The sequence below is a fragment of the Stenella coeruleoalba genome, assembly GCF_951394435.1.
Source record: "Stenella coeruleoalba genome assembly, chromosome: 10".
NCBI lineage: Eukaryota > Metazoa > Chordata > Mammalia > Artiodactyla > Delphinidae > Stenella > Stenella coeruleoalba.
The window spans coordinates 1,086,209-1,112,638 of NC_137156.1; the positions used below are offsets into that span (position 1 = coordinate 1,086,209).

General features: G+C 54.2%; 1 protein-coding gene across 3 annotated transcripts in view; it reads right to left on the reverse strand.

Annotated features, from left to right (window-relative positions):
• The window catches only part of GMDS (GDP-mannose 4,6-dehydratase), a 481,520-nt gene that overhangs the window by 35,374 nt on the left and 419,716 nt on the right, over positions 1-26,430 (reverse strand). The window contains exons 10-11 of one of the 3 annotated variants that reach the window (XM_079934399.1): positions 15,885-16,084; positions 12,258-12,346 (exon numbers count right to left, since the gene is read on the reverse strand). The exons of 1 other annotated variant lie outside the window; for it this stretch is intronic. In XM_079934399.1, coding sequence (XP_079790525.1) covers positions 12,343-12,346; positions 15,885-16,084 — 204 coding nt within the window. In that variant the 3' untranslated portion in view covers positions 12,258-12,342. Of the gene's footprint in view, positions 1-12,257; positions 12,347-14,399; positions 16,085-26,430 lie in introns of those variants that run through there. One more of the 3 variants, XM_079934400.1, reaches the window with a different exon arrangement.

A 26,430-nucleotide genomic window follows, 5' to 3' on the forward strand; every position in this document is an offset into this window, starting at 1 on the left:
GTCTGTAACCGCACGCATGAGGCCGGTGCCGTGCACTGAGACCAGACTCACTTTGCAGTTTACACCTTCGGCGGGTTGCAGAGCAGAGGTCCTCCTGCCTATGAGACCCTAGTGTCCCTCACACGGGCTGTCCATCAGCCCACTGTCACCGTCCCCAGGTCACCGGAGGTGACCTTCGCTCATGAAGCGCTTCTCTTGGCGAATTCCCAACCTGTGGGCCCTCCCGAAGCCTCCACAGTGACAAGACGTGGCTCTGGGAGGCCGGCTGTGTGGGCAGGACAGGAAGGCACTGAGCTGCAGTGACCACACGGGGGCCTGGCCCGTATCAGGACTGAAGCGTTGGGGATCCCAACCCCAGATACTGGAGTCCCTCGGTCTGCAATAGGCGTCGTCGTCTTAAACCTTCTGTCTTCCAAGGTGCGTATAGCCCGAGGCTGGGCAGATGCCAGCTCTGACTGTGACCGTGGCTCTGTTTCTTCCACTGGGAACGGCTCCTGTCTTCTGCCCCTATGTCCCCCGCCCCCCAGGAGCTGAGCTGGAACGAAATGTCACCTCGATAAGGTCCGCTGAGGTCGTCACATTAAAGGCACAGTGAATTCCAGGGGCAACGCCAGAGCCGCCGGAAGCACCGAATAGTCGCCCACAAGCGGCCTGTCTCGGGGAGCTCCTGTCCCCAGACTACGGAACTCGGGCTGCAAGGACGTCTGCTGCGGGGAGCCCAGGCACGCTTGTCACTCTGACACCGATACAAGCGACCTGAAAGGCTGCTTCTCATGACAATCGCCCTGGGTGAGGTTTCCTGGAGAAAAGTCCCGCAAGTGCGCTGGACACCACTGAACGCTTGGTCTGTTCCGTCTGACAGTTCACACTCACTGCTGCCTCCTGAGGGGGGCAGGGGGTTGAAAAGGAGAGAAGCAAAACACACACAGACACACACACGCACACACACACGGACACATACACATGCACACACGCAAACACACATGCACACACACATCCTGGGGAGGTGACGGGCCCAGGGCATGTGTCAACGCCGGCAGGAATGTGCGCGCGCTTGCCTCATGGCCGTGTCCTGCCACCCGGACAGGCCAGCACTTGTTGCAAAGTGACAAGGCTTCTGCTTGACAGACACGCATGACGGCACACTGCAGGGTCTGTCACGTTGTTGGAAGAATCCCTCAGTCTGCAGGCAGCTGTGTCGGAGCACGCAGGGCTCTGACGGGGCTGGGAGAAAGCAGCCCTGTGCGTGCGGAATCGAGGCTCCCGGGTCCCCACTCAGGACCAAGGCTATGGCTCTGAGGATGGCGGGAGGTGGCCTGTCCGGCTGGCAGGGCTTCCTGCAGCCCCGGGGAGCAGCCAGGCCCACCCACCTTCTTGGTCTTCCTGGACGTCTCAGTAAAGGGCTGAAGTTGAGTGAAGAATGCTACGCATCTGATTTTCCAGAACCCATTCAGCATATTCACGTGGAAATGTCTTCTTCTGATTTTAATGGAAAGATTGTGGGATTTAAACTTGGAAGAGCCGGCTCCACATCCTGGACCCTCACGTACAAGGGCCCAGCCTTCACTATTTGGTATGGGCTTCTGACAGTTCTGGGCTTATGAAACGTTCTCTTCTAAAACTGAGATGCTTTCTAAACACAGACAATTCACCTTCCCAAGCACGCGCAGTTGTGAGAAATTTGATGGGATTCATTTATTTATTTGCTAATTTATTCTAAGACAAATATAAAGAAAAGAGAAAAAGGAGTCGATGTCCAGAAAGCTCTTGGCGCACTTTGCAACGTTACCCACTTAGGAAAACACCAGCACTGTTTCAGGGCCCAGCAAGGTCTCCTCCCCTGTCCTCAAGGACAGGGGAAGCATATGAAAATGTCATGATAAGCTGGCTTTGGCGAATAAAAGCTTTAGACATGAGAGGTGTTTTCATCTCACCTGTGCTTTCCCTAAATCCGTTTTAACTAAAAAGTTCCTTTGCATAGAGTCCAATTTGTATTCACAACCCACTAGATGAAGTCCTAGGCTCTTGGCTTTTGGCCATATTTCTGTCCTAAAATCGCCTAGATTAGCAACACAAGTTCTTCTAGCTTTAGGAACAGTACCGTTAAGAACAGCTTCAGCAGACCTGGTTCCGTGTAAATGGAGTCCACCATCTCTTAGCTACATGCCTCACACGAGGCACGCGATCTCATCACGCCTCAGTTTCCTCATTTGTAAAATGAGAATAGTAACCATAACCCCTAATTTATAGTGTCGTTGAGGAGTGACTGAAACAACATACGAACGGCAGGGTGTGGAGCAACTGGAACTCTCGGACACCCTGCTGGGAAGGCAAAAGGGCAGAGCACCCTCGGAAAACAGTTCAGCAGTGTCTTCAAAAGCTAAAAATACACTTCCCATGTGAGCCAGCAACCCCACTCACGAGTATTTACCCGACAGAAATAAACATGTGTCCACACAGACCTTGTACGTGAACGTCTGTGGCAGCAACATTCACATCTGTCCCAAAGGAAACATCCTGGTGACCTTCAGCTGCTGATGTGCCCACAGGACGGGGTGCGACCCAGTGACACACGGACCACAGACACGGAGAACGTGGTGGATCTCGGCCGCTGTCGAGTGAAAGAAGCCAAACACAAGACTCCAAATGAAAGACTCCCTTTCTATGACATTCAGGAAAGAAAAGGCTGCAAAGGGGCAGGAGAGAACCAGCTCTCCGGGGTGACAGAAACGCTCCTGGCGAAGGTCACACAGCTATGTCTGTCGCCAAAACTCATCAAATTGGAACTGAGAGAGAGTGATTTTTACTTCTAATGAAGTGCACCTCATTACAGCTGGGCGGAGGGCAAGTGTGGTACCTGGCCCCAAGCAAACTGTTATGTCTCCCCCTTTAGCTGTCACTTAGAATCACAACCCTGTCCTCGCTCTGCTAAGGCTGCCGGGCACCCAAGCCACGCTGCCCTGACCTCAGGCTAAAGTGCTGCTTCTCCCCTTCGAGTCCTTCTGACACAAGAGTGCCCCTCTTTTACTGCTTACCTCCCCGCCCCCCGCCGAAAGGCAGTGAGATTTTAAATAGCACGCGGGAGTGCCCAGTGTTATTACTCTTGTTTTCAACTAGTACCGCGGCGCTGCAGGAGCACCCATGGCCTGCCGAGGTTCAATCGCGGATGCAGACCGTGGGTACGGGGACCGCGAAGATGGGGACGGACTCGTTATGCTCGATTCCGACTGCACAGGGGCTCGGCGCCCTTAGCCCCGGTGTTGTTCAAGGGTCAACTGTATAAAGATAGTACAGTTCTTTGTTTGCTAAGTGACTAGTAATAAAGTAAAAAAAAAACAAAAAAAACCGCCAGAAACCTATTTAATCTTAAAAAGTAGTTAAAAGGCCAGTGACACTATATCCCTCCCCTCTCCTTATGTTCACAGAGCACACAGATGCGCGCGTTTCCATGCTCAGGAGACAGGCTCCCTCCCCAGGGCCTCGGTCCTCCGCCAGTGGGACTCTCCCCAGTGCCTGGAGTGGGGCAGGTGCCCACACCTGCGTCCAACAGGAGGAACCAACCAAAGAAGGTGGAGAGCAGCAGAGGGCACACAAGTGCGGATCTGAGGCTCAGGGTGAAGAAAAATTGCGGTTGTTTCACTCAACATTTCTTGGGGTTACTAATTAATAATTTTTTTCTTTTTTTTTTTTTTGCGGTACACGGGCCTCTCACTGTTGTGGCCTCTCCCGCTGCGAAGCACAGGCTCCGGACGCGCAGGCTCAGCGGCCATGGCTCACGGGCCCAGCCGCTCCGCGGCATGTGGGATCTTCCCGGACCGGGGCACGAACCCGTGTCCCCTGCATCGGCAGGCGGACTCTCAGCCCCTGCGCCACCAGGGAAGCCCATCAATAGCATTTTGTAGCGTCACATGCCAACGCCTTCTTTTGTAATTTCTCTTTCCCGCTCTGTGTGATGGAGCCATAGGCAGAGGGCAGAGTCAGGCTCTGAGACAAAGCACTGGCTGCACCCTGGGCATGCGGGCTGGTCAGTGGCGGCGGGAGGGGCCTGGTGGCAGAATGGGGGCCTGTCACTCTCATCCCAAGCCCATCCTGGCTGGGGCCATGGCTCGCGGGGGGCAGCCGAGCCCAGCGACCTCGGGCCCCACGCTCTGAAACCTGAGATGAGGCCGTTCCTCCCTGCACAGCAGTGCGGAGCGTTCGGTGGGTGTTATGACTTGCCTGGTTCCCAGAGAAGGAGGAATCCTGCCAAATATCTGTAATCTATGCTGCTGTATGCAGTCAGGGAAGCCACACCCAGAAGCCAGTGCATGGCTGCAGAATGAAAGCGTTCCTGCTTGGAGGCCAGATGGAAACCTGGGTCCGGGGGAGGGAGCTGGGGAGCCTGGGCCTTGGTTCTCTGCGCGACGTCTTCTCCTTAGGCTCTAGTAGACGCGCACCTTCCTCTCTGAATAATCACTGTATTCTTCTCTGTGAGTGTGGTCACTGCAGACGATATTTGCATCTCTTCAAAGCATCTAGGTAGATAGGTCCTGATTCATTTGTATTTATGTCAAGAGCCAAAATGGACGGCACTTATCTGCGAATACGGTCTTCTCTCTTCCTCTGAGTAAAGCACTTGGTGGCGTTTTCTAAGGCAGCGCTGGGTGAGCGCTGGGAGCTATGATCAGGGCCAGCCCTGGGCTGGGCTCCTCTGCATTTCAGCTGGCTTCACTATCCAGAAGGGTCAAAACCACTCACCATCTGAGGCGTCAGTCAGATGAGGACTAAACACGTGAATGGATCACATCCCAGGACGCAAGATAGATTTTTTAATGAGTCTTTTTTTAAGTTAGTAAAGCTGAAATTTATTTTTTTATAGTCAGATAATAGCTACCAGCAGCGCCATCTGTCGAAACACTGCAAAACTCCATTTCCTCTGTCCCAGTGAATATCTACTTTAAGTAAAGAATGAGAAAAATGTTTGGGATCAAGGGTGGAAATGGAAGTTTATGGGGTTTAGTCCATTTAGTCCCCAGTTTCAGGCAAAATCACAACTACGATTACTTCCGAGACGAGAGGAAAAGGCTGCATGGAAAGCCCTCACCTCACCAGCACCCTCCCTGCCTGCTTGAGGACATGGTCCCTCCCACCAGGGACAATCACAGGCTCAGGCCTCGCCCCCAGGCCTGCTCGGCTGGGGACGGCGGGAACGGGCAGACATGGTCTCTCGCTTCTGAGGACGACTGGGTGTCAGGGCTGGAGTGGCCCAGGCACCCACCCTGCAGGAAAGGGGACAGGGCCCGGGCTCCACGGCTGGACCTTGCCCAAGGTCAGACAGGCGGTGAGTATCAAGGTCACGACCGACCGGAATTCGGGCCCCAGGTGTTCTGAGTTTCAGCCCACACCTCCTTGCGTTGCGCTGCAGGCCTGTCCTTCCACGGTGAGCAGGGGCTGGAATCAATTCATCTGTCCGCCAGGCAGTCCAGGGGCAACTGGGTCAGGTGCTGGCCAGGCGCTTGGGAGACAGAGGCAGTGGACGGGGCCGCAGCGAGGGCTGCTGCTTAGTCGAGGTTCCTGGGACAGAGCGACATGGGCACGGGGACCGAGGGCGGGAGGGAGCCAGTCCCACTCTCCAGCCCCCTGGTGGCCCGGTCTGTGCGTCCCTGGGGCCTAGCTCAGTGAGGCGGGAGAGGGCAGATCACGGGGCGCCTTGGGGGCTATGGGCGGACTCAGGGCTCCCTTCTGAGCAGGTGGAGCCCCGGGGAGGGCTCGCCTCGTATCAAGTGTCACCTGGCTGTTGTCCTGAGATGAGCTGGAGTGGAGTGCCTGAGGGTGCCGCAGGGGTCCTGGCAGAGAGCACGCGCTCGGCAGGAGGAGATGTGGGGCCGATCCTGGGCGCATGCGTCCAAGGAAAAGAGAGTGAAGCCTTTGCTGATGGAGGAGAAGTGGGTGCGAGAGAAAGAGAGGCTCCAGCACAAACAACCATGTTTGCTGACACCCACCACGTGTCAGCCGTACTACACCTCACTTCAGAGGTGTGCACAGATTTTGGGGGTAGTGTTTTTTCCAACTTCGGGTATCCACCCAAGGAACATGAATTTATTAAAAAAACTCAGCTCTCCATATACACACATGACGGGGCGTCATGATAGGACTTTGACAAGCTGTCACTTGCCCTGGAGGCCACCTACAGCCAACGCTGGAGAGCCCGTATTTTCACAGTTGCTGCGGTTAGATGACTTTCTTGCTCTGAGGGCTGCATGGAGAAACGAGGCTCCCTCATCAGCGCCAGGGGCCGTCACAGGCTGGGCAGCTCACGCCAGATACGCGTCTGGAACCACTGAGGACACCCAGGAGGAAAGGCTGGCGTGGCCCGCGTGTCACCTGGGCTGGGCTGGCTGCAAACACGGACAGGTGTGCCCCCACGTCCCGCTCTCACAGGGCTGTGCCCTCCGCCCAGCCACTGCACACACGAGCGAGAGCCCGTAAAACCACCCAAGTGCAGGCCTCTGACACGACCCTGCGATGAGCTCTGGAAAGCTCTCACTGTGATGAGAAAGTGATTTCTACTGTCTGAATGAACTGTCTCTTGACTAACATCACCCAGCAGTGGAGCAATCAGGGACGTGCCCCCTGAGTCATAGCTGGCGTGGAACGGAAGGGAAGTATGACTGAAAAACTACACCCACCACTCTGAATCAGAGACGTTAGCATCTTGTGATATGGACACTGGGTATTGGGAGTAAACATGTTTCTGGCAACCTGGGCAGGTGAACCTGTAAGTCCCGCATCCGGCCCAGCACCGCCGACATGCAAACTCCTTCCTTCTCCTCTTCTATTCCATCCCCAGGGTTTCTGTCCCTTGTGCCTTTCCACTGCCTACAAGCTACAGGAACACGAGATCTGTACGCTCCAGTGTCCTGCCGCTAGGGGCTTCCTAAATACCTTCTGAAAAAACTAATACAGTTAAATTAGAGCCAGGATCTCCTTAAGTCAGGTGGACCTTACCTGGCCTAATGAATGAATACTCAAGGCTGCAAACTGCACAGAGAGCAGAGGGAAAATGGGCAGGAATGAACAGAACAAGACCAGTGAGAAGACGGCTTTTGTTAAGCAGAGTGAAACAGCTGCACGTTTACATATACAAGCGTTTCTTCTACAGGAATCTCCTTGAAGCCTCCTGTTGCTCACGCAGGCCTTGGTTCAAAATGTTCCTGGGGCGTCTACCGGGCAGGTCAGGGGACCCGATTTACGTGCTTTGCTTTAACAACTTTCTGAGGCTGGTAATTCACATGCACAGAGACCTGCATCCCTATCTCTGTCCCACGTGTGTCCCGTGTCCTGTAACACGCCCTCCTTGTCCCTGGTTTGTGCTATATGATCATGAGGCCCCTCTGTGCTGTTTTCTCCGTTTCTTGCGCTTGGGGTTTGCTGAGCTTTTGGGATCTGTGTGTTTATAGTTTTCATGAAATTTGGAAAAATTTTATCCATCATCTCTTCACGCACCTCTTCTGTTCTCCCCTCTTTGCCGGGTCCCCGACTACGTGTACATTTGGGGACTTGAAGTTGTCCCACGGAACTGACACTCTGTTCATTTTCTGGAAAATTCTTTTTTGTGTGTCTCATCTCACATGGTCTCCAGGGGCACTGAGCTCTTCCTTCACAGTGCAGTCGACCCTTTATTCCATCCGATGTAATTTTCGCGTTGGACACGGCAGATTTCATCTCTACGAGTCCGTCTTCTTTATATCTTCCCTCTAACTTTTTTGACGTATGGAACAGTGTTCTAAAAATGGGCTTAATGCCCCCTGCTGCTAATTTCAACATCTGGGTCAGTCAAGGTTGGTTCTGATAGATTCTTTTCCTCTTCATTATGGGACATACTTTCCTGCTTCTTTGCAAACCTGGTGATTTTTGGTTGGATTCCATCCATTGTGAAATTCACCTTGCTGAGGCAGTTAATATTTCTGCATTGTTACAAATACTCTTGAACTTTATTCTGGGACACAGTTAACTTACCTGGAAACAGGGTGGTCGGTCCTTTCGGATCTTCCTTTTAAGATCTGTTAGGCAGGTCTGGAGCAGCGCCCAAGGCAGGGCCAACAAACCCCCACTACAGAGGCAAGACCGTCGGACACTCCGGCCAACAACTGTGGATAGTGCCCTATTCCAGCCCAGCTGGAGGCAGCAGCCTCTGTGCCTGGCCCCATGTCAACGCCTGGTGCGCCAACCCTTTTGGGTGGTTCTTCCCAGCCTTGGGTCGTTTCCTCACACGCGTGTGCTGGTCAGTTCTCCCCTGCACACGCCGGGGGCCGTCTGCGCAGCTCTGTCCTGAGTCCTCCTGCCGGCCGGCCTCCCTGAGTTCTTCTCTCTGTCCTCGAGACCCAGGGAGTCCGCTGGCCTCTACCGACCCTGTCCCATTGCTGTGTCTTGGAAGCCCTCGCAGGGCAGTGAGCCGGGCACCTAAGGGGCCCACTTTACTTGTTTCCCGCTCCTCGGGGCAGTGTCCTTGCTGCCTGACGTCCGGTGCCCCGAGAACCATTTTCCCATGTTTTGTGTTTTTGTTTTGCTTGTTCTGGACAGGAGGGAGAGTCTGGTCCCTGTTGCCCCATCTGGTCCGGATGTGGGCACCCCCAGGCCTAGTTTTCTTACCACTTGGCATGGCCACCAGCTGGACAAGGGTGGCTCTGGATGGCTTTAGACCGCTTCAGAGGAAATCACACAAAGCTGCGGTGGGTGAGGTTCTGTCAGCAGCAAGCAGAGCCACGGCTGGCTTCCCGCTCATCATTAACTGAGCAGCTACTACGTGCCCCGCAAGCGGGCTGTGTTTACGTCCACGGTCTCAATTTAATCTTTGTAACAACTTTACACAGTAAATACTATGGTTCCCCTTTTAAGTATAAAGAAACCGAGACTCGCCCGACGCAATGTAGCTGGTTAGCGGACGGGGGAGAGCTGAAAGCCAGCTCGTCTGAAGCCCAAGCCTGTGCTCTACTCACTGCTCTCCCAAATGTACTAACAAGAAGGCCACGGGCCACCAGAAATGTCCGGGAACAAGGACGGGATCATGAAAATAAGTAAGTGTGTGTGATGGCCTGAAAATGCAGAATGACAACAGTTACCCTGTTTCACTGATTCTAAGGGGTCGCTGGCTGTAAGAGGCACCATTACATCCCCGAGAAAGAAAAAACCTGCCCATTAAACTATGACGTAGTGTTTTAAATGTTCAAATTAAATTTTAAATGTTAAAAAAATCATTTTAAGATTGTTAAAATTTTAACAAAAAATTAAATTTAAATAAAATTGAAAGATTTAATGTTCTTTAGGGTCATATACAGTCATCTGGATCTCAACATTAGAGTTGTTAAAGTTTTACAAAATGCGTGTTAAAATCACTTAGTTAGTGCAGTGTCAGTTACTGGTACCTACCACCTGCCATTGCTGCACTGACCCAACACTAAGGGGGCGGCCTTACAGTCTGCACTGTGAGGAAACTGAGGCTCAGAGAGGTCAGTGGCACGTCCAAGGTCACACAGCTGGTAAACGGCGGTGCTGGGTTTTGTTATTTCTACCTGATATGCTTGTCTGAAATAAATCCATCTTACTACATCATGTGTTTTCCTGCTGGCACGTCAGCCCTGCGTACGTGTGCATGGGTGTGTCGGCACACAGGTGTCCCCCGGGGGCCGAGGGAGGGAGCCAGGGTCAGTGAGCGTGGGCAAGGTGAAATGTCTCATCCGCCCACAACCCAGTGAGTGAGCAACTATGCCACAGATGTTACATACACTCAGAAAAAGCCTGAAGATTATTTACTGTGGCAGTAAACCAGCTTTTAAATTAGAACATACATCCGTTCAAATGAAAAACATCTATTGCCTCTGTAGATTCCCACTTAGTTTGAGTGTGTTAAAGACACACAAGGTGTGCTTGGGGAGCACAAGTGTTGAAGCTGCTGGATTAGAGGACGCCCCTTTAACCATCTTGCAGGGAGGATCCACTCCGGGGCACCGCTTCTTTTGGTTCCCTTGTTACTTCTGTCCATAGAAAGATTCACACTTCTTTCTATGAATAAATTAAAAAACCCCAAACTGGACTTCCCTGGTGGCACAGTGGTTAAGAATCCACCTGCCAATGCAGGGGACACGGGTTCGAGCCCTGGTCTGGGAAGATCCCACATGCCGTGGAGCAACTAAGCCCGTGCGCCACAACTACTGAGCCTGTGCTCTAGAGCCTGCACGCCACAACTACCGAGCCTGCGCTCTAGAGCCCGCGCTCTAGAGCCCGCGAGCCACAACTGCTGAGCCCACGTGCCACAACTACTGAAGCCCGCGCGCCTAGAGTCCATACTCCGCAACAAGAGAAGCCACCGCAATGAGAAGCCTGCGCACTGCAACGAAGAGTAGCCCCCGCTCACTGCAACTAGAGAAAGCCCGTGCGCAGCAAAGAAGACCCAACACAGCCATAAACAAATAAATTTATTTAAAAAAACCCAAAACCCCCAAACTTTCCTGAAGGTAAAAGTGAGGAGTCGGTCACTCACTGTGAAGGACAGCGGTAGCGACCACGAAGCCTCCAGAGACTGCCAGTCCCTGGGAGAAGAGCAGGAAGGTGGGCTGCTGTGTGGCAGCCTCGCTTCTGCTACGGGCTACGACTTCCACAGGGAGTTACCCCCGACACCAACGGATCTCTGCACCTCGCGCAAAAATGCTGAAGGTTTTGAAATAGAACAGAACAGAACTCCCTTTGGGACCTCACATCAGTAATATTCTCCCCCAAATCACAGATGTGTTAATGCAGAAACTGCTAAAATCCCGGCCCAGCAGTGGGATGTTTTTAATACGAACGTCTCAATTATGTTTCCTATTTCAGAAGAATAAGAGGCTGAGCTTTGCAGGCAGGTATCACTCAAGTCCCAAGAGCCCCTGCTTCTCCCATGCGGCCCAGAAACATAGGGTAGCGCGTGCACAGCCCTTCCTCTGGAAGGACGTACCGGAGCCACTCTGGATGCGTCTGGGAAGCCGAGTCAATGTCCGAGGCGGCTAGGTCCCTCCAGTCTCCCCAGAATGTCCCCTGTTTCAGCATTACAAGAACCCCCTCAGTTCTGCACCAACTAGGATGGCTAGTCACCCTATCAATCAGACTCAACTAGGAATAAAACAGAAAACCTAAAACCAACTTCTTCTAAGTTATTCCCAAACACAAAACAGTGCAACAACCGGGACCTCTGAGCGCTGCACTCTAGCCAGTGGTTCTCAAAGTGTGGTCCCCAGACGAACTGCACCAGTCGCACCTACGAACATGTTAGAGAAACAAGGGTGGAGACCCCAGGCCGGAGCTGGTGCGTCACACTTTGGGGACGAGGCCCAGGAATCTGGGTTTAACAAGCCCTCTGTGTGCTTCTGATGTGCCGGCAAGTTTGAGGACCTCGGTCTAGACGGTGCGTAGGCGGCAGACGAGACGCCAAGTAAGACGGAAACGGGAAATCTCCCCAGAGAGAGCTCCTCTCTCGTAAGTTATCACTTACGTCCACTTCTGAGGACGCAAGGTGACCCCCCGTCTCCAAAAAGTAACACACTGAGAAGAAGGGCGTCTTCAGGGGCAGTTCACGTGTGTCACACCTTCCATGGCCACATGTGAAGCCTATTTACGCTCGGAAAAGGAAAGGGTGCAGGAGGGAGGCTCCTCCCGGGCCCAGTGCACCAGAGCCCAGCTCCCCCTCCCCGGCTGGTGCTCCGGGCATGGCTCCAGTCACGGTAGCCTCCCGGGACCTCAGAGCCCTGGCCGGCGCCTGGACCTAGGAAACCGCGTCCTGTAGCTCTGCGTCTGCGTGCGCGCGCGCACACACGTACGGGCACTGCAGGGTCTGCACCGGACACGCGTGTGCAGTCACTGGAGCAGGTGGGCAACCCCTGGGCAGTCAGAACTCAGATCGCCTCGTGCAAACTCGCTTCCCCAAGATGCCCCCCGCCTGTGCATGCGTCAGGAGGGGCCCCTCCCTGCAAGCACGTTCAGCAGACGCTCTCTGCGGTTTCCAGAAAGAGCTGAGTATTTTGTGGTGGCTTCTTTTACCTCTGGGACCTGGCTCATTAGAAAAGTGCACAAACTCACCAACCTCCTGATGGTCGGGAGGTGAGCAGACTCAGGACTGCTGCTCTGAGGCCAGCGGACAGCTCCAGATGGATGATGAGGTGCCACCAGCGCGCACGCGCGGCGGCGGAAGGGAGGGGCTGCACTCCAGGCCCGGGACACGTGGGCGTGGCCTGGGGATGCGGGGAGGGGCCCCGGTTTCCTCCGCCGCAGGGGTGCCTATTTCCTCAGGAAGAGCTGGAGAGGTTACTCCTCAGGATGGTGAAAGCTGTCTTGTCACCTGGCCAAAGGGAAATTCCAAGAGCCACTGGGAATCGCGGGCACACACCCATCACAGCTGCGGACACGGAGGGTGACGACTCCCAACCTCCATTTTCACACAAACCCGCGTGTGCAGCTCAGCGGCAGGGCCTTTAAAACCGTTAATCCCATGTGCTCCCCAGGCTCCACCAACTCTAACTTCATCTCCACGTGTTACTAGAAAGCACACACCCAGGCTGTGTTGGTGAGAGAAGGATGGACACCTCCATCGAGGAATCAGCCGGGGAAGAAACGAACAGGAGACTGTGTATCAGGCTGGAAAAACGAGCTCGGGAGTTTATATTTTAAGAATGGAAAGAAAAATAAAGGAAATGGGAGCAGGGGAAAGGACAGGACACCAGAGGCATGGGGTGAAAGGACCCAGGGAGGGCCCGGGGCAGCCGGGAGGGTCTCCGGGAAGGGCTGGAGCTGGGAGGTGGGCTGGAGAGGCCGCAGAACAACCCCCCCAGAGGCTGGGCTCCACGCAGCCCGCGGGCCCCCTCAGGGCTCCGGGGCGCGGGGCCGGCTGCTCCCGGAGCCCTCAGACGGCGTCCCCGCCGTTTCCAGCTTCTGGAGCCGCCCGCGTTCCCGGGTTGCTGGCCCTTCCTCACATCACGGGGACCCACCGCCTCCCTCTTCAGGTCCCTCGTGATGACAGTTGGGGCCCACCTGGAGGTCCAGGGGCACCTCCTGTCTCACAACCCTGAATTCGATCACCTTCAAAGTGCCTTTGCTGCCACAGGTCCCAGGACTGGTACAGGGATGTGTTCAGGAGACCCCATTCTGTCTGCTACACAGACTGGGGGCAACGCAGCTTCAGCACAGGGTCCTCTGCTGATGGAAAACCGACCCAAAGTTAGATCCTTCTGCGTGCTTTTCTACAAGGGAGGCCATCAAATGTATAAACTTCCCCCGAGACTGGATCTCCTGGTTTATCTATTTTGTCCATCTCTTCAAGACTCTTCCTTGGGAAGCTAGCGTTTAATTTGAAATACTTTGTATTTGACAATGTGGCAGAAGTTTCACCATGTACAGAAGTGCAGGAAAGAGAGTCTTTCTTTAAGGGAACGTCTTCATGCTCCTACTGATTTATCTGAATATGACATTTCTTTCATTAGGTAAGAAAACTTCTCACTTTTATTCTCAACTACTTTTTATTCTGAATTTAATTGCTCTGTTTGCTGGAAAAAATCAGCAATCCTTTCATTTCTTTTTCATATATTCCGAAAAGTCATCAGAAGAAAATTGAAAACTAAAAATTGGATGTTCAGAGCAAACGGAGCTCCCAGTGTCACTAACAGCTCCAGGGTTGGCAGGGGTAGGGGGCATGGAGGGGGGGAGTCTGGAGCAAGCGTCATAAGCTACCAATTATTAGTTTGTGCCTCGGAGCGGGTGCAGGTCTACAATCGTCTGGCTCCTGCGCACCCTGAACAGAGTCAGAAGCTGCACAGGAAGGGCCCTGCGGCACATTTTTAATTCTCGTGTGTGGCTAGGAAAGGCTGAGTTAAAGACACCCTGTATCAGGGGCACTGATTCAAGGAGGAAGCCTGCAGCACCACAGGACAGCAGCAGCTCTGCTCGGTGCTCTGCACATCCGGGCTCCTCTGTGTGACGAACACTTGGCATGGCAGGCAGAGGTGCTGGCGGGAAACTCGCCGCGGCCCCTCCTGTCCACCTGTGGTCACTGGACTCCAGGCACCTACGTGTCCTGGACACAAAACTCCATCCCAGCCCTGTCTGAAATCTGAGACCATTTCTGTACTTTAAAAGATGACTGAGACGCAGTGACAGGAGGCAAGGAGAGGGGTCGGCCTCACCTTCTCCTGTCCAGAAGTCTGAACAGCCAAGTACACGCCAGGAAAACCAGCCGCGGCCCTGCACAGGTAGGGCGCACGCGGGAGGGGCCCGGGGGTGCCTGCCTCGGGAAACTCCGTGGCACCGACGGGGCAGCAACTGCGACACCCGTCCCCACGCTCACTGTCCCCTTCCTTGTCCCCCCACTCCCCCCTCTCCCCATCCTGGAGAGCAGGTCCATCGTTCTATCCAAAAGGGTGAACTGTGCCACGCTCCGGGTTAGAATTACCCAACGCACCCAGTTCTTCACATAGATTGTGTCTGTTATTCAAAAGCACAGGTGACCCTCCTTTCGTTTTGAATGTCTCGGCGTTTTCGTCCCACGGAGGATGACGTACACGGGAGGGCAGACCCGTCCTCTAGCCTCTCAGGCCCAAACAGCACTGCTGGCTGCGGCGTCCCCCGGCACTGAGGTGACTTCCAAACCTAAAGACAGGCTTGTGCAACTTAAGGAGAAACATTCAAATTTAGGAGAAATGAATCGTATGTCATTTTCTCATACGTTCTTTGTGATGAAAAAACTAAAAATAGAATAATTTATTCCATTCTGTTTTCTTACATTAGGCCATCAAAGCTAAGGGGCTGGGCAGAAGTCTTCTCATTTTAAAATTATATATAAATACTAATTATAAGTAACGAATAAGTTTATTGATAAATAAATGTCTTCCTTTCCATATCGCTATAAATGTTTCTTCCTTTTCTGTAAGCTTAAAGTAAATTCCTTAAAGTGAATTACTTTCGCTTGCTGATGACGGGCATGACAAATAACTGTATTTGCGGCAAAATGTGTTCCGATTCAAAGAGAAACAGCTCTTCCAAAGCGGCTAAAAGCTGATTCCCAACATAGGAGCTTGCCTTTTCGTGGGATGTGATGTTATGCGACCTCAGGTGTCCAGACGCTGAGATGGGGCGTGACAGGCCCTTCTTCCTGGACACGGCTCTCTGGGCGTCACGGGAACCGGACCCCACATGGGACCGGGGAGATTCTGGAGAAAGCTGCCACGGTCCGCGTGGTCACAGCCGTTTCTCAGCAGTGACCGACACAAGCCCAGATTCTGTCCACCAGAGGAGCCCGGCCTGACTCTCAGACAGCCGAGCGCCGGGGCCTCCCCACGGGCAGTGCTGGTGGGTCGGGTCTGCTCCGGAACTTGGTTTTCAGATCCACGTTAAGGACTCGAAGTATCACAGCTCTCTCCTCCTTTTCTTCACCTTTGACACAGGCTTCTTGTACAAATGCGTTTAAGCCCACGGTCATCCCACACGAGAGATGGGTTTCTGGATGTCGCTGCGCCTGACTTCCTAAGGCCCCGTCGACCGCACTGATCACCTGTCATTCGTCTGCCACGGTGACAGGACTCGGCAGACACGACCGCAAGACCAGACACGGCTCTCGACTCTAACAAGGGGACACATTTGCCAAGGGGACAAGTTCAGCTCTGACACCCAGGCTTCCCACCCCTCGTTCCCACTGGAGGCCCCGTGGGAACACTGGCCTCTCTCCTCTGAGGTCTGTGGCAATCGTGCTCCTTTTTTCCCAGTTTCGGGTGAAGAATGCCCATCAGCGAACACTGGGGGAAGCCCCCCTGCAGGCCGACCATCAGAGCGCAGCCGAGGTCAGCCTCTGGGCTGCACGAGCCTGGGACTTCCACCCGCTGCTCTCTCACCTGTGTGGCTGTGAGCACCCTGCTTGTACATTTTTCAGTACTGCTTTTTCCACTCGGCATTTCAGCTCAAGCTTCTTCCTTGGTTCTTCCACGGGCTGGAGGAAGGCAGCCTTCAACGGCTCCATTGCGTCGTGGCCACTTGAAGCTTTGTGCACGATTATTCTGCATGATTGGACACTGGGGTCCACAGTCTCTGAACCCTGAGAACGTAACGTTAGAGGCAAACGCTCAGGTCCGCAGCTCAGGGAGGGCGAGAAGGCATTCAGCATCTCTTACTAGTTCCTGGCTCATAACCTTCCAAAGTCTCTTGCTGTCAACTGAACTGGGCATGGAAACATTTATAACTGGTGGTTTGTGGATAAGAGAGTAGTATTTTAGCAGTTAAGTGAATCTCAAGTTTCAGTACCTCTCAAATGTTGTTTACCCAAAATTTCAATATTATTATTGGTTGGGAAGAGAAGGAATTAAAAGTACATCCCCATGTGCCACCAGAACCACATGTCTGCTAGCCATGCTTTTACGTGACTTGAAGAAAGCAAAGCCCAGTCATAAGGTTTCGAGGCCAAAACAAGGGCTGAACAGACTGTGATCTTAAAAAGCACCTGTCTTCCTGCCCACCTGCTCCGTCAAGGATTCTGGGCCTCAAAAGCGGGAGAAGATGCTCGAGGACACGTAGCCGAGGGGAGTCAGGAGCGGACAGCTTCCTGGGGCCTCTCTTCCCGGCCTCACAGGAGGCACCGCACGCCGGCCACGCAAGGCTGCCTCTGTCCTTCCCCACTGCCCACTCGGAGCGCCCGGATCGGGGACTCAGAACGTGCACCTCCACCGAGAAACAACTCTACCTGCAGTCACGAGGTGTGGCTAAAGTATTTTGATTCGCATTTTAGATGTGTAACTGGGAAAACAGGCTTTGGTTGGTCACGGCTGGTCCCCCATATCACTTAAAACCTGCTTTCTGGGAGGAAAATCCGTTACTGCACTGAGGACATCATAAGACAGGCCGCGCCCTCCCTACTCACACAGGTGAATAAACTTCTTAAACATTTCCTGGAATCAGGAAACGTATAAGCAATTGAAGTGAGAATAAACAAATCCATTCTCACCCGCTTTCAATGGCGCAGTGAGGAACTGTGCAGAAGCACCGAGGGGGAGGCCCGGTGCTCACCCGTCAGGCCTGCAGGCCACGGCCATGAGCCACTGGCCCACCAGGCCTGCACGCGTGGGAACAGAGGCGGCATCTCGTGAGCCTCCGGGCTGGGAAGCCTGTAGCTGCAGATGCCGGGTGTTCCCAGCGAGAGTCCAGGCTGCTCAGAGAAGGAAAGGCCGGTGAGAGGGGGAGTCTGAGCAGGGGGCCTGCAGTGGGGACCCCTGTGGTCCAAACAGTGACAGGGCGCAGGGTGGGCAGAGCCGAAGTGAAGTGTGGCATTAACAGCGAGGCAGCTTAGGTGTAAAGACCGTTCTCCATGGGGAGGAAGCCCCATGGCATCCGATAAGGGCGATAAAGTGGCTCCGACTGTGGGAAAAGCAGGCTTGGTTTTCCCTCAAACTATGCCTGCTGTAAACTCCGCTAGAATACTCCTTTTCAGTTAAATCCAGTAACTAGTCTAAGAATCCCGAGGGCACGCTGAAGAAGGACCGGACGGCCAGGTGGGCCCGTGGGGCCTTGAGAACATGCCTGGAGCCCAGGGAAGAGCCCGGGTGCCCGAGAAAGCAAGAGGCCACGACACTTTCCTCCTCCTGGGCTGCATCTCACAGCTGGGAGGACCAGCAGGTCTGCTCAGAAAGACTTGTCTACAAGGAAACTACAACGTGGGCCAGCCCCTCCCAGAAAGGACAGGTGACAGGGTGGAGACGCGCTCCAGCAGGGCGACCCCTGGGCGGCCCGTACGCGGCTCACAGGCTCAGCCCTGCAGCGGACGGTTGGGTCTGTGTCCTCTGATCCCGCCCCCCCTCCCCCACCCGCCCCCATAAGCTGCCCTCGCAGAGGCTCGAGATGCTGCTTCCATCAGAGGAAGAGGGAGAAGGAGGGACTGATCAGGAATCTGTGCTGTAACCAGGCTTTAGAGCTGGGACAGAGGGCTTGGAGTCTGGGGGGAAGGAAAAGGTAGCTCCTCTCAGCGGAAGTGGTCTTTCGCTGAAAGCTGCCCAGCTCGACGGGGGCCAGGCCCTCCAGAGTGACAGGGCACATCACACAACAGCTTCCGGCTCCACCATGGAATTATCCCTGGAAATAGTCAGGAAACTTACCTGCGTACATAAAACGATAACCTAAAACCCATACAAGCTCGCAAGGTCAATGACTTCCGATCTTAAAAGATCGTTTTTATGTTGCCTGAGTCTCCAGAGTCTGGGCCCGTGGCCAGCGGCAGGTAGCCCAGGACTCACCGCCTGTCAACGCGTCCCTGCAGCGGCCGGGCTCTCACCTCCTCGCCTTCAAGTCGACTTTGTCTCTAAACCCTGCGGATACCCCGCCCCTCCCGCAAGGCAGGGAGACATCTGCGTGCACAGGCCTGACAAGCTGGTCCACATCACGGCTGAGACCACAGCAGACACATCACCAACCTGGGAGAGGCAGTCCATCAAACTGATGGATCCAATCCCTGAGGCGGCGAGCTGACGCTTGAATTCCTCCTCTGCACCTATCTGTGGGGTTCCCTTCCAATCCCTGAAGCGGCGAGCTGACGCCTGAGCTCCTCCTCTGCGTCTATCTGTGGGGTTCCCTCGCTCAGCCATCAGACGCTCCATGGCCACGTGCTCTGCACCCTGCACGGAATCCACGGGTCGTGGTCCCACAGACCTTCAGCCACCAGAGAGCTGAGCATCCACCACAAAGCATCCAGAACGCACGACGGCACAGACACGGCCCACGCTGACCCGCAGCTTCTGAAGAGGGGTCGGAAGGCCAAGGCCATCTGGGCACAGAACCTTGACTTTCAAACTTCCACTGTCAATTTAACTTTAACTGGTAAATGATCTTTTGAAGTTGCCGAGTTCAGCGTGTGGGTCCTACGAATCTCCTCCCTGGGGGGTGAGAGCTCTCCGTGGCCTGTGGGGTAGGGAAAGCCGTCTCGCTTTTCCAAAGCGCCCCCTGAATTTGTGGGGGGCTTAGCTACAGATGCGTGAGGGGCCGGCTACACATCATCAGTTTGTACAAAGTTCTAATCACTCAAAATGGGCGTCCGGAAAATAAAACCCCATAAAGAATACCGGAGCCAGGCGAACACTTGGGAGCAGAGAGGAAAGGGCAGACTGGGCCGTTCAGTTTGACTTTCTCAGCATGAAGACTGGAAAGGATCGATGCTTCCCTAAAAGTACATTAAAAAAATGATGGATTCGAGCATTTTTCCCCTGGGGAGGATCAGCTTCCATGTGCTTCTCCACGAGGCTGAAACCAAAAGTGGGCATGAAGGACACAGCCTCCGAGTGCAGACCAGGCACGCGGCTGCCCCGTCCCTGCAGGTCCAGAGCCCCCAGACCACTCGCAGCTGCTCTGAGATGAGCCCTCGCAGACAGTTAACTTCTGAGCAGCCTTCTGGAGACCACAGGGCACCCGGCCTGAGCCCTGCAGGCCAGGCGGCCCCCAGCGCGCACGCCTGCCACTCTTGCCTGAGCACAGACCTCACTGTTACGTGGTCTCCGGCCACTTCTCTAAGGACACACGGACACTCGCACACCCACGACGGCGCTGACCTTTATCCCGAAAGGAGCGCATCGCTGGGAAGTAAGTGGAGAAAACCACTCGGCCACTGCTTGCACTGAACCCGCCCCACACACAGCCTGCACGCTTGGGGGCATTCCTCGCAATTTTCACAAATTCAGTCCACCTCGCTTATCTCTGTGCATTGGGTCTGTCTTCACCCGAGACTTTGGCACCAACGCACCCCGGTCTCCACCCCTTAGGTGCCTTGGGGAAGTTGGAAAGTTCTTCAGCGGGACTCTGAGCAGCGTGCCGGCTGCACAGGACCAGCTGGGTGGAGGGGCTGCTAACAGGGCTTCACAAACGCCATCGTGAGTGTCCAGGGTGATGGGATGTGCCAGCCGGCAGGCCTCCGTCACCCACAGCAGGTGCCCTGCAAACCTGCGCCTGTCCCTCCCCCACCTGAGTGCCGGCGGACACCTGACATGTGTCCTCTGCTTTAACTTCCAGGGCCGTGACCGACACCCAGAAACGGACTCTAGGACCGAGACAGGCACCTCCAAGAGGGGAGCGGCTCGGGGCTTCCGGCGGACGCAGGGGTTGCTGACTGACTAACGCAGGCAGGTGAATCCAGAGTCCGGTCTGAGGAGTTTCCTTTGATAAAAATTGCAGCACTTTACACTAATATGGTATCTTTGACCGTGAGATCTCAAGCTGCTTCACACACGCTAACTTCCCTTCCCGGTACTTTTGTGTAGTTTAGCACAGTCACCCTTCATTCAGAAGACGGGGAAACGGATGCTGAGTCAGGGGAACATGAAGATGAAGCCAAAGGCGCCACTTTCGAACGCCACCTTCTATCTTCACGCCTACGTACCCGACCCCAGTGTTCCCCCTCGCTGTTTCCTTTTGATGAATAAACTAAAACCACTGCCGGTGGTTTACATGAACAATACCTGCGAAAACCACACCCTGACCTACTGTCTACGTGATGGTCAGGGCACAAAATGTCACACAGACAGAAGATGCTGGAGAAATAATGATGTCGTTGACTCACGTTTAAAATAAATACACACTTTTGAGCCTGGGATACAGGCCATAAAGCATAAGGGTATCAGAAATAAAGTCCAGCTGCCTGGAAAAAGTATAAAGATGAGGAAGGAAGACAGAAAAGAGGCTGAATTACTTAGAAATACAGAGCAACGTCACGGAAAGTGCAGACAAGGAAAGGGGAGCATTTCTGTAGGCCGTGGATGGTTCGCTTTGGATTTCAGCAGAGGTTGGGGACAGAACCACCTAAACGTTACTTAGCCAGGGTCCGGGAGGGCAGGCGAGGAGAGGGGCACCTGAGTCAGGAAGACTGACGTCAACCTAAGCAGGTGTGCAAAGCTGTCCCTGCTGAAGAAAGCCGAAAGCCACGGCCGTGGGGTCTGCATCTGCCCCAGAGCGATGCAGCTGTGAACACAGACTATGTAGGACCCAGACTCGGACGTGAGGCAGCTGGACGGGAAAAATGTGACCTCGGCGGACGCTGTCACTGGACAGGCAAAGGCTTTGTTTCATGTTTAACCAGATAAACACGATGTCAGGAGGGAAGTGCTGGCCTTTTGGTAAATATGTTAAAGAAACCAAGAGCTAGCCCCGTGGCCTTGGCCACCGCTGTCCTGATGGGACAAGCCGTCCTGGTTTCGCCCCAGTGGGTGCTGAGCCGTCCTCACTCCCTCGGGGCTGGGGTGTGGCCGCCCAGCACCACGCAGTGACCGGGCCAGGTTCTCGCTGCCCACCCCAGGGCTGCTTGTTTCTGTCCCCACCCCTGGCTGCTTGGCCGCCCTGAGCAGCCGGGGGAAGAGATGATGCCAAGGGAGCAGCAGCCACCCGACCTGTAGGGCAGCTGGGAGGGGCTGGTGCACGGAAAGAGTATGTCATATTCACCAACCCGAGGACGGACCACATCCATGGGCATGCACGCCACATCTACGGGCCCCAGAACAGGCCCCACATCCACGGGCATGCACACCACGTCCACGGGCCCCAGAACGGGCCCCACGTCCACGGGCGTGCACGCCACGTCCACGGATGAGCCAGACTGTGAAAACGGCTCCTCTCTCACCTCAGCGGGCGGCACTCGGCACAAGGACCTCATAGGAAAATCACAACTGTTCTGACCCACATTCTCTCTCTTTTGTTTTTCCTATTGATCTGATCCACAAGCCGTTAGAATTCTGATTTCTTCACACTGTCACTGTAAGTTAACATTTTTAGCAAGAGAGCCACCCTCAGTCAGGTCAGTCCTGTTCATCTGGGAAATGTAAGAGTAATAAAAACTGTATTTGGGATACCTGTGTTGGACAGCAGATCCAAAGCCCACTTCAATACACTTGACTGAAATTTTCACCAAAATAGCTGTGCAAAGAGGAAGACACTGCAAGCCTAAGCTTCCAAAGCTGAAACTAAGTGGAATATTTCTCTTCAGCATCTTAACATGCCTTAGAGAAACCTCAACATATTCCCCCAAGTTCAACTGTGGCTTTAGAGGGTCACAGTTGCCTCATTTCCTCTGCTGACCTATTTTCCAAAAATAATAGAAACAATCTGAATTTAAAAGGTACCGTGCCTTTCTAATATCACTCTGCATAGAATTAACTTCATTCTCAACAAAAATCCCTGAGAAACAGGGAGACACTTCATTATACAGTTGCAGAATATGTAAAAAAAATGAATAAAAGCGTATTTAGATGAGTCTTCCTGGAACGGCTGCTAAGGACCCATGTTTATGAGATGAACAAGTCCCCGTCTTAGGAGACAAGGGTCCTGCCCCGTTCCCGACATGGCCCGTGAATCACAACAGCTGCGAGCTGTTTAGGAGTCAGTCTCCACCAAGAACCTTGTTTAACTAACTTAACGGAACTGGTTAGGGGGACGCCTCAGAATGTGACCAGTCAGTGGTCAGAAGGCACCTGTCAAAGGACAGGTGGGTGATCTCAGAGGCAGAGGGACTCTGTAGGGCTTAAGGATGACTCCTGGTTGGTTGTGAGACTCACAACAGCAAGAGCAGGAAGGAAGGAAAAGAGGTCAAAATGCAGGAAGAAGAAGAGAGTGAGAAGAGAGGGGAGGAGGGCCGAGCGCTGCCCAGGCAGCGGAGGACGCACCGCGCGGGAGCCTGGGAGGGGCCCTGGCGCCAGCATCCCCATGGGGCCGGCGTCTCCCCGGGAGACCATGTGGTCCCTGCACCGCGTCTCCGCGGTGCCACTGCTTCACCCCCAACCCGGAACGCTCCCTGGGTCTCTTTTTAAGCACAAATCTCCCTCAGATCCCACTGTTGTCGTGCCCTCGCCTGGTGCTGCCTCAGACGGATGTGCGGCTGGACCTTGTCTGCGGCGGCCCGGGCGCACGTTCACGGTGTTTTTCGAGGGCGTGTCTGAAGCTTTAAGCTGACAGTTAACTAGAATCTTCCAACTCTTGCTCCTCCTCAAGGTGATAATAATGTGTCTTCCACACAGCAAGAGACACTGGTCCAGCAACGGGTCGAAGTGATTAATCCAGTATTCTCTTCCAGCAGAGCCCTCTGCACGAGGAGCACAGCTCTGTCAGCGCCGCGAAACTCAGTTCAGCTTCCAACCTCTGCAACCGTAAGATGACGCCTTTGTGCAGTTTTCAGCCACTCCGTGATCGTTTGTTGCAGCAGCGATGGGAAACCAACACAGGTTTTCTTTCGGCTGTAAAAGTGATGCCCAGCTGCCTCTGAGAAGCAAGCGCAGAGACGGGTTTTCGCGGGAAGATTCCTGCCGGGGGAGGACGGTGAGGGGGCAGGGAGGTGCCGAGGGCGGCTGGTCTCCGGCCCGTCAGCGGTACCGAAGTTCCGGGGTTGCCCCGGAACGTGCTGGACCCCGGGGCCTGGGACAGCCTCTGGGAACAGACGTCCGCAGGACCTGAGGGGAAGCCCACCTCCTCGCCTTCACCAGGACTGTCCGCTCCACCGTGTAGCATCAAGCAGAGCCGGCCGCGCTAAGAGCAAACGACCTTTCCTGCCCGACGCTGTCGGGGCCAAAACCAAAGACATACTGAAAACCACGAAAACATCAGGACCTGAAGAGCTCGAAGGAGGCTGGCAGACATCTTCTGAAAACCAATGACGTCACAGGCCTGTACGATGCTGCTGACGGCGACAATTACAATGATGACAACAATAAAAGCCGCTTATACTCGGACGAGCCTCCATCCTTACGAACCAAGACGCTTCGCACCCCGCCTTCCGGGGCACGTCAGTTTGGAATTAGGTCTCTGCTTATCCCTGAAATGCAGTTTGCCTCAACGGAGGTAGGAATCACCTTCCAGCTCATGTCAACTCTCTGGCATCAGCCCTTGAAACCTCTGAGGAGCCTCGAAGGTAGGGGCTCACGATGGAAGGTGGGGAACACTTCAGTCCGGCCCCGAGGCTCTTGGACACAAATGCTTAATATGTGAATTCTTAACCAGTGTTCTCAGCCCGAGTTTCTGAGACTGACTTCCTGCACCCAAACCTGCCTGGCCGGGGACCAGTTCCTGCTCCAGACGCCCCGCCCCGAACGCCCCTCTCAGGGCCTCAACTCACCTCACGTACACGTAGCCCCAAACCCAACCGCCTTCCTCCGCACCAGGCCACCAGCGCCCCGAGGCCCTGAGGTCCCTGCCCCGCGAAGGGAGTCCTGTGCCCGGGTCCCGCCACCTGTGCGTCACCATCCGATCTGGCCCCTGACCCTGTGCTCTCCATCTCTGCAGCGTCCCGGCGCCCGTCACTGTTCTTCTGGCCGCCACCACCGGGTCCAGTGAGCGCCCCACTGTTCCTGCCTCGGCCCAGCCTGCGGCTGCCGAGCTGTCCCCTCACCTGGGGGAGACTCGCTGCCGGCTGAGGGCCTTCCCTCCCCCACCTGCTACGAGGACTCACTTCCACGGTCGGAATTCAATAAACATTCCTTTTGAATTAAACCTCTAAGGCCTCAACCCTATAGGGATACTCTATATGTGCTGATACACCTTCTGAGAAGCTGAAGGTAAATAAGAATTATATTTTAAATGTATGTGATGAATGCACTAAAGGATTCCTGTAACGAATCCTAGAAACTGCAGAATCTTTTAGTGCCTGGGCACTGGCCCGTTTCTTGCTTTGGGACTGCATTACAAAATGCACGAACCAGATCTGGCTATGAAGTACAGCGCCTGCTCTGAACAGCGGCTGAGTGGAGCTGGGTGTTCGCCAGCAGGCCGAGCACATCAGGTGTGATTGTGCAGGAGGCCAAGCAGAGCTGCCGAGTTAGGGAGCAAGGCCATCAGCTGCGGGGAGCAGCTCGGAGGCTCCGACCACGGCAGTCAAGCGAGCACTCAACTGTGCCAGCAGGTGTGACGGTGAGTGAAGAGACCGGTCTGCCCTGAGCCAGGGGTGTGGAAGCGAAGCCAGAGGAGGCCTCGAGGGAAGAGAAAGGCCGGTGCAGACAGACAGGGATGGAGCTCTGGGGGACCCAGAAGAGCTAGGGTCCACACGTGAACGCTGTGCTAGGAAAAACACTCAGACTTGCTAAGGAATTATGAGCCGAAGAAGTGGAAGAAGGACACACAGATAGTGTTATCTGTGGAATCTCCATGAAAAGGTTTCTGAATCACAGTTATTTCAGGAGATAATTACGGCTGGATAGAACGGAAACAGCACTGCTGATTTAAGAAACAAACAAACAGCAAATAGGGATTCCTGAAATTCTGGAGCACAGACGCCAGTGGCCGGAGATGAGAGTGAAGAGGGAGTGAAGGGGGAGTGGCTCCTGTGAGCGACCAGAGCCCTGCAGGTAGCAGCTGAGCTGGGGAACAGACTGCCCTTCCTCAAGAAAGGAGCTGCAGAGGCCACAGCACATTTCCAAGACGCTGGGATTTACGTTGTAGAGGTCAAGAGGTCATTGCTATGATTACAAATGAGGGTAGTCATGACCCGCTCAGCTTTTTTGGAACAAAGGTACAGATTTTACAGGAATTCCCGATTGGTACAAGGAATGAAAGCATCTACATTAAGGCTACCAGGGAGATTTTTGGATGCAAACAAAAAGAATTAAAAAAAATTTTTTTTTAATAGAAGGGAAGGTATATAGTTACGTATATTCACCGAGGTATTTAAGTCTTTAATAGCATCATTCTAACCTGGATCTAATCATAAACCTTCAAGGAAAAACAGGAGGAAGTCGGGGGCATCATGGTCGGGACACAATTGTTCTTTCACTAGCCGTAAACGCTCTTGAGGGGCCAGGAGCCGAGGGAAGAGCCCAGGCTTTAGGAGGAATGTCACCCACCCTGGGGGCTGTGCGCGGCGTCCTGTGAAGCACGGAGGCCACACTGTGGAATAGCTGAGACTCAACTGCAGAGACTGAAACTACAGTTCTCTCGGTTAAGTTCAAGGAAGGAAAAGGGCAGGAAAGGCCAGAGTGATTAAGGAGGGATGGAAAGGTTAGTATGAGGAACCGAAGAGGGAGGCTTACAACACATGAACAGTGACGCAGAGATAGAAACTATTTGTAAAATACGAGCAGTAAGAAGTTCAGAGAATAACTACAAAAGAGGAAGCACTGTGACAGCATTCCACGCCGTTGCGCTCGGGCAGTTATAAAAGCAGAGAACGCTGGGCCTGCACGTTGACGCTTACAGAATAAGGAGCCTGGCCTCTGCTCTTCCAGGTCCTGGAGCAGAGAGAGGGGCTCGCCCTTCACTGCTGTGTCTGCCCCCTCTCCGCCTGGCCCCCACCATCCAGACGAGGAACAAAGGAAAGCAGGGGCGTAGGGGTGGGATTAGAGCACTGGAGGGATGTGGACGGGAGAGATGGGTGCTTCTGGCAGAGCCGGAGGAGACAGGTCGCGGGCAAGGGAGGGCCCCGTTTCCTGCTAAGGGCAGGGA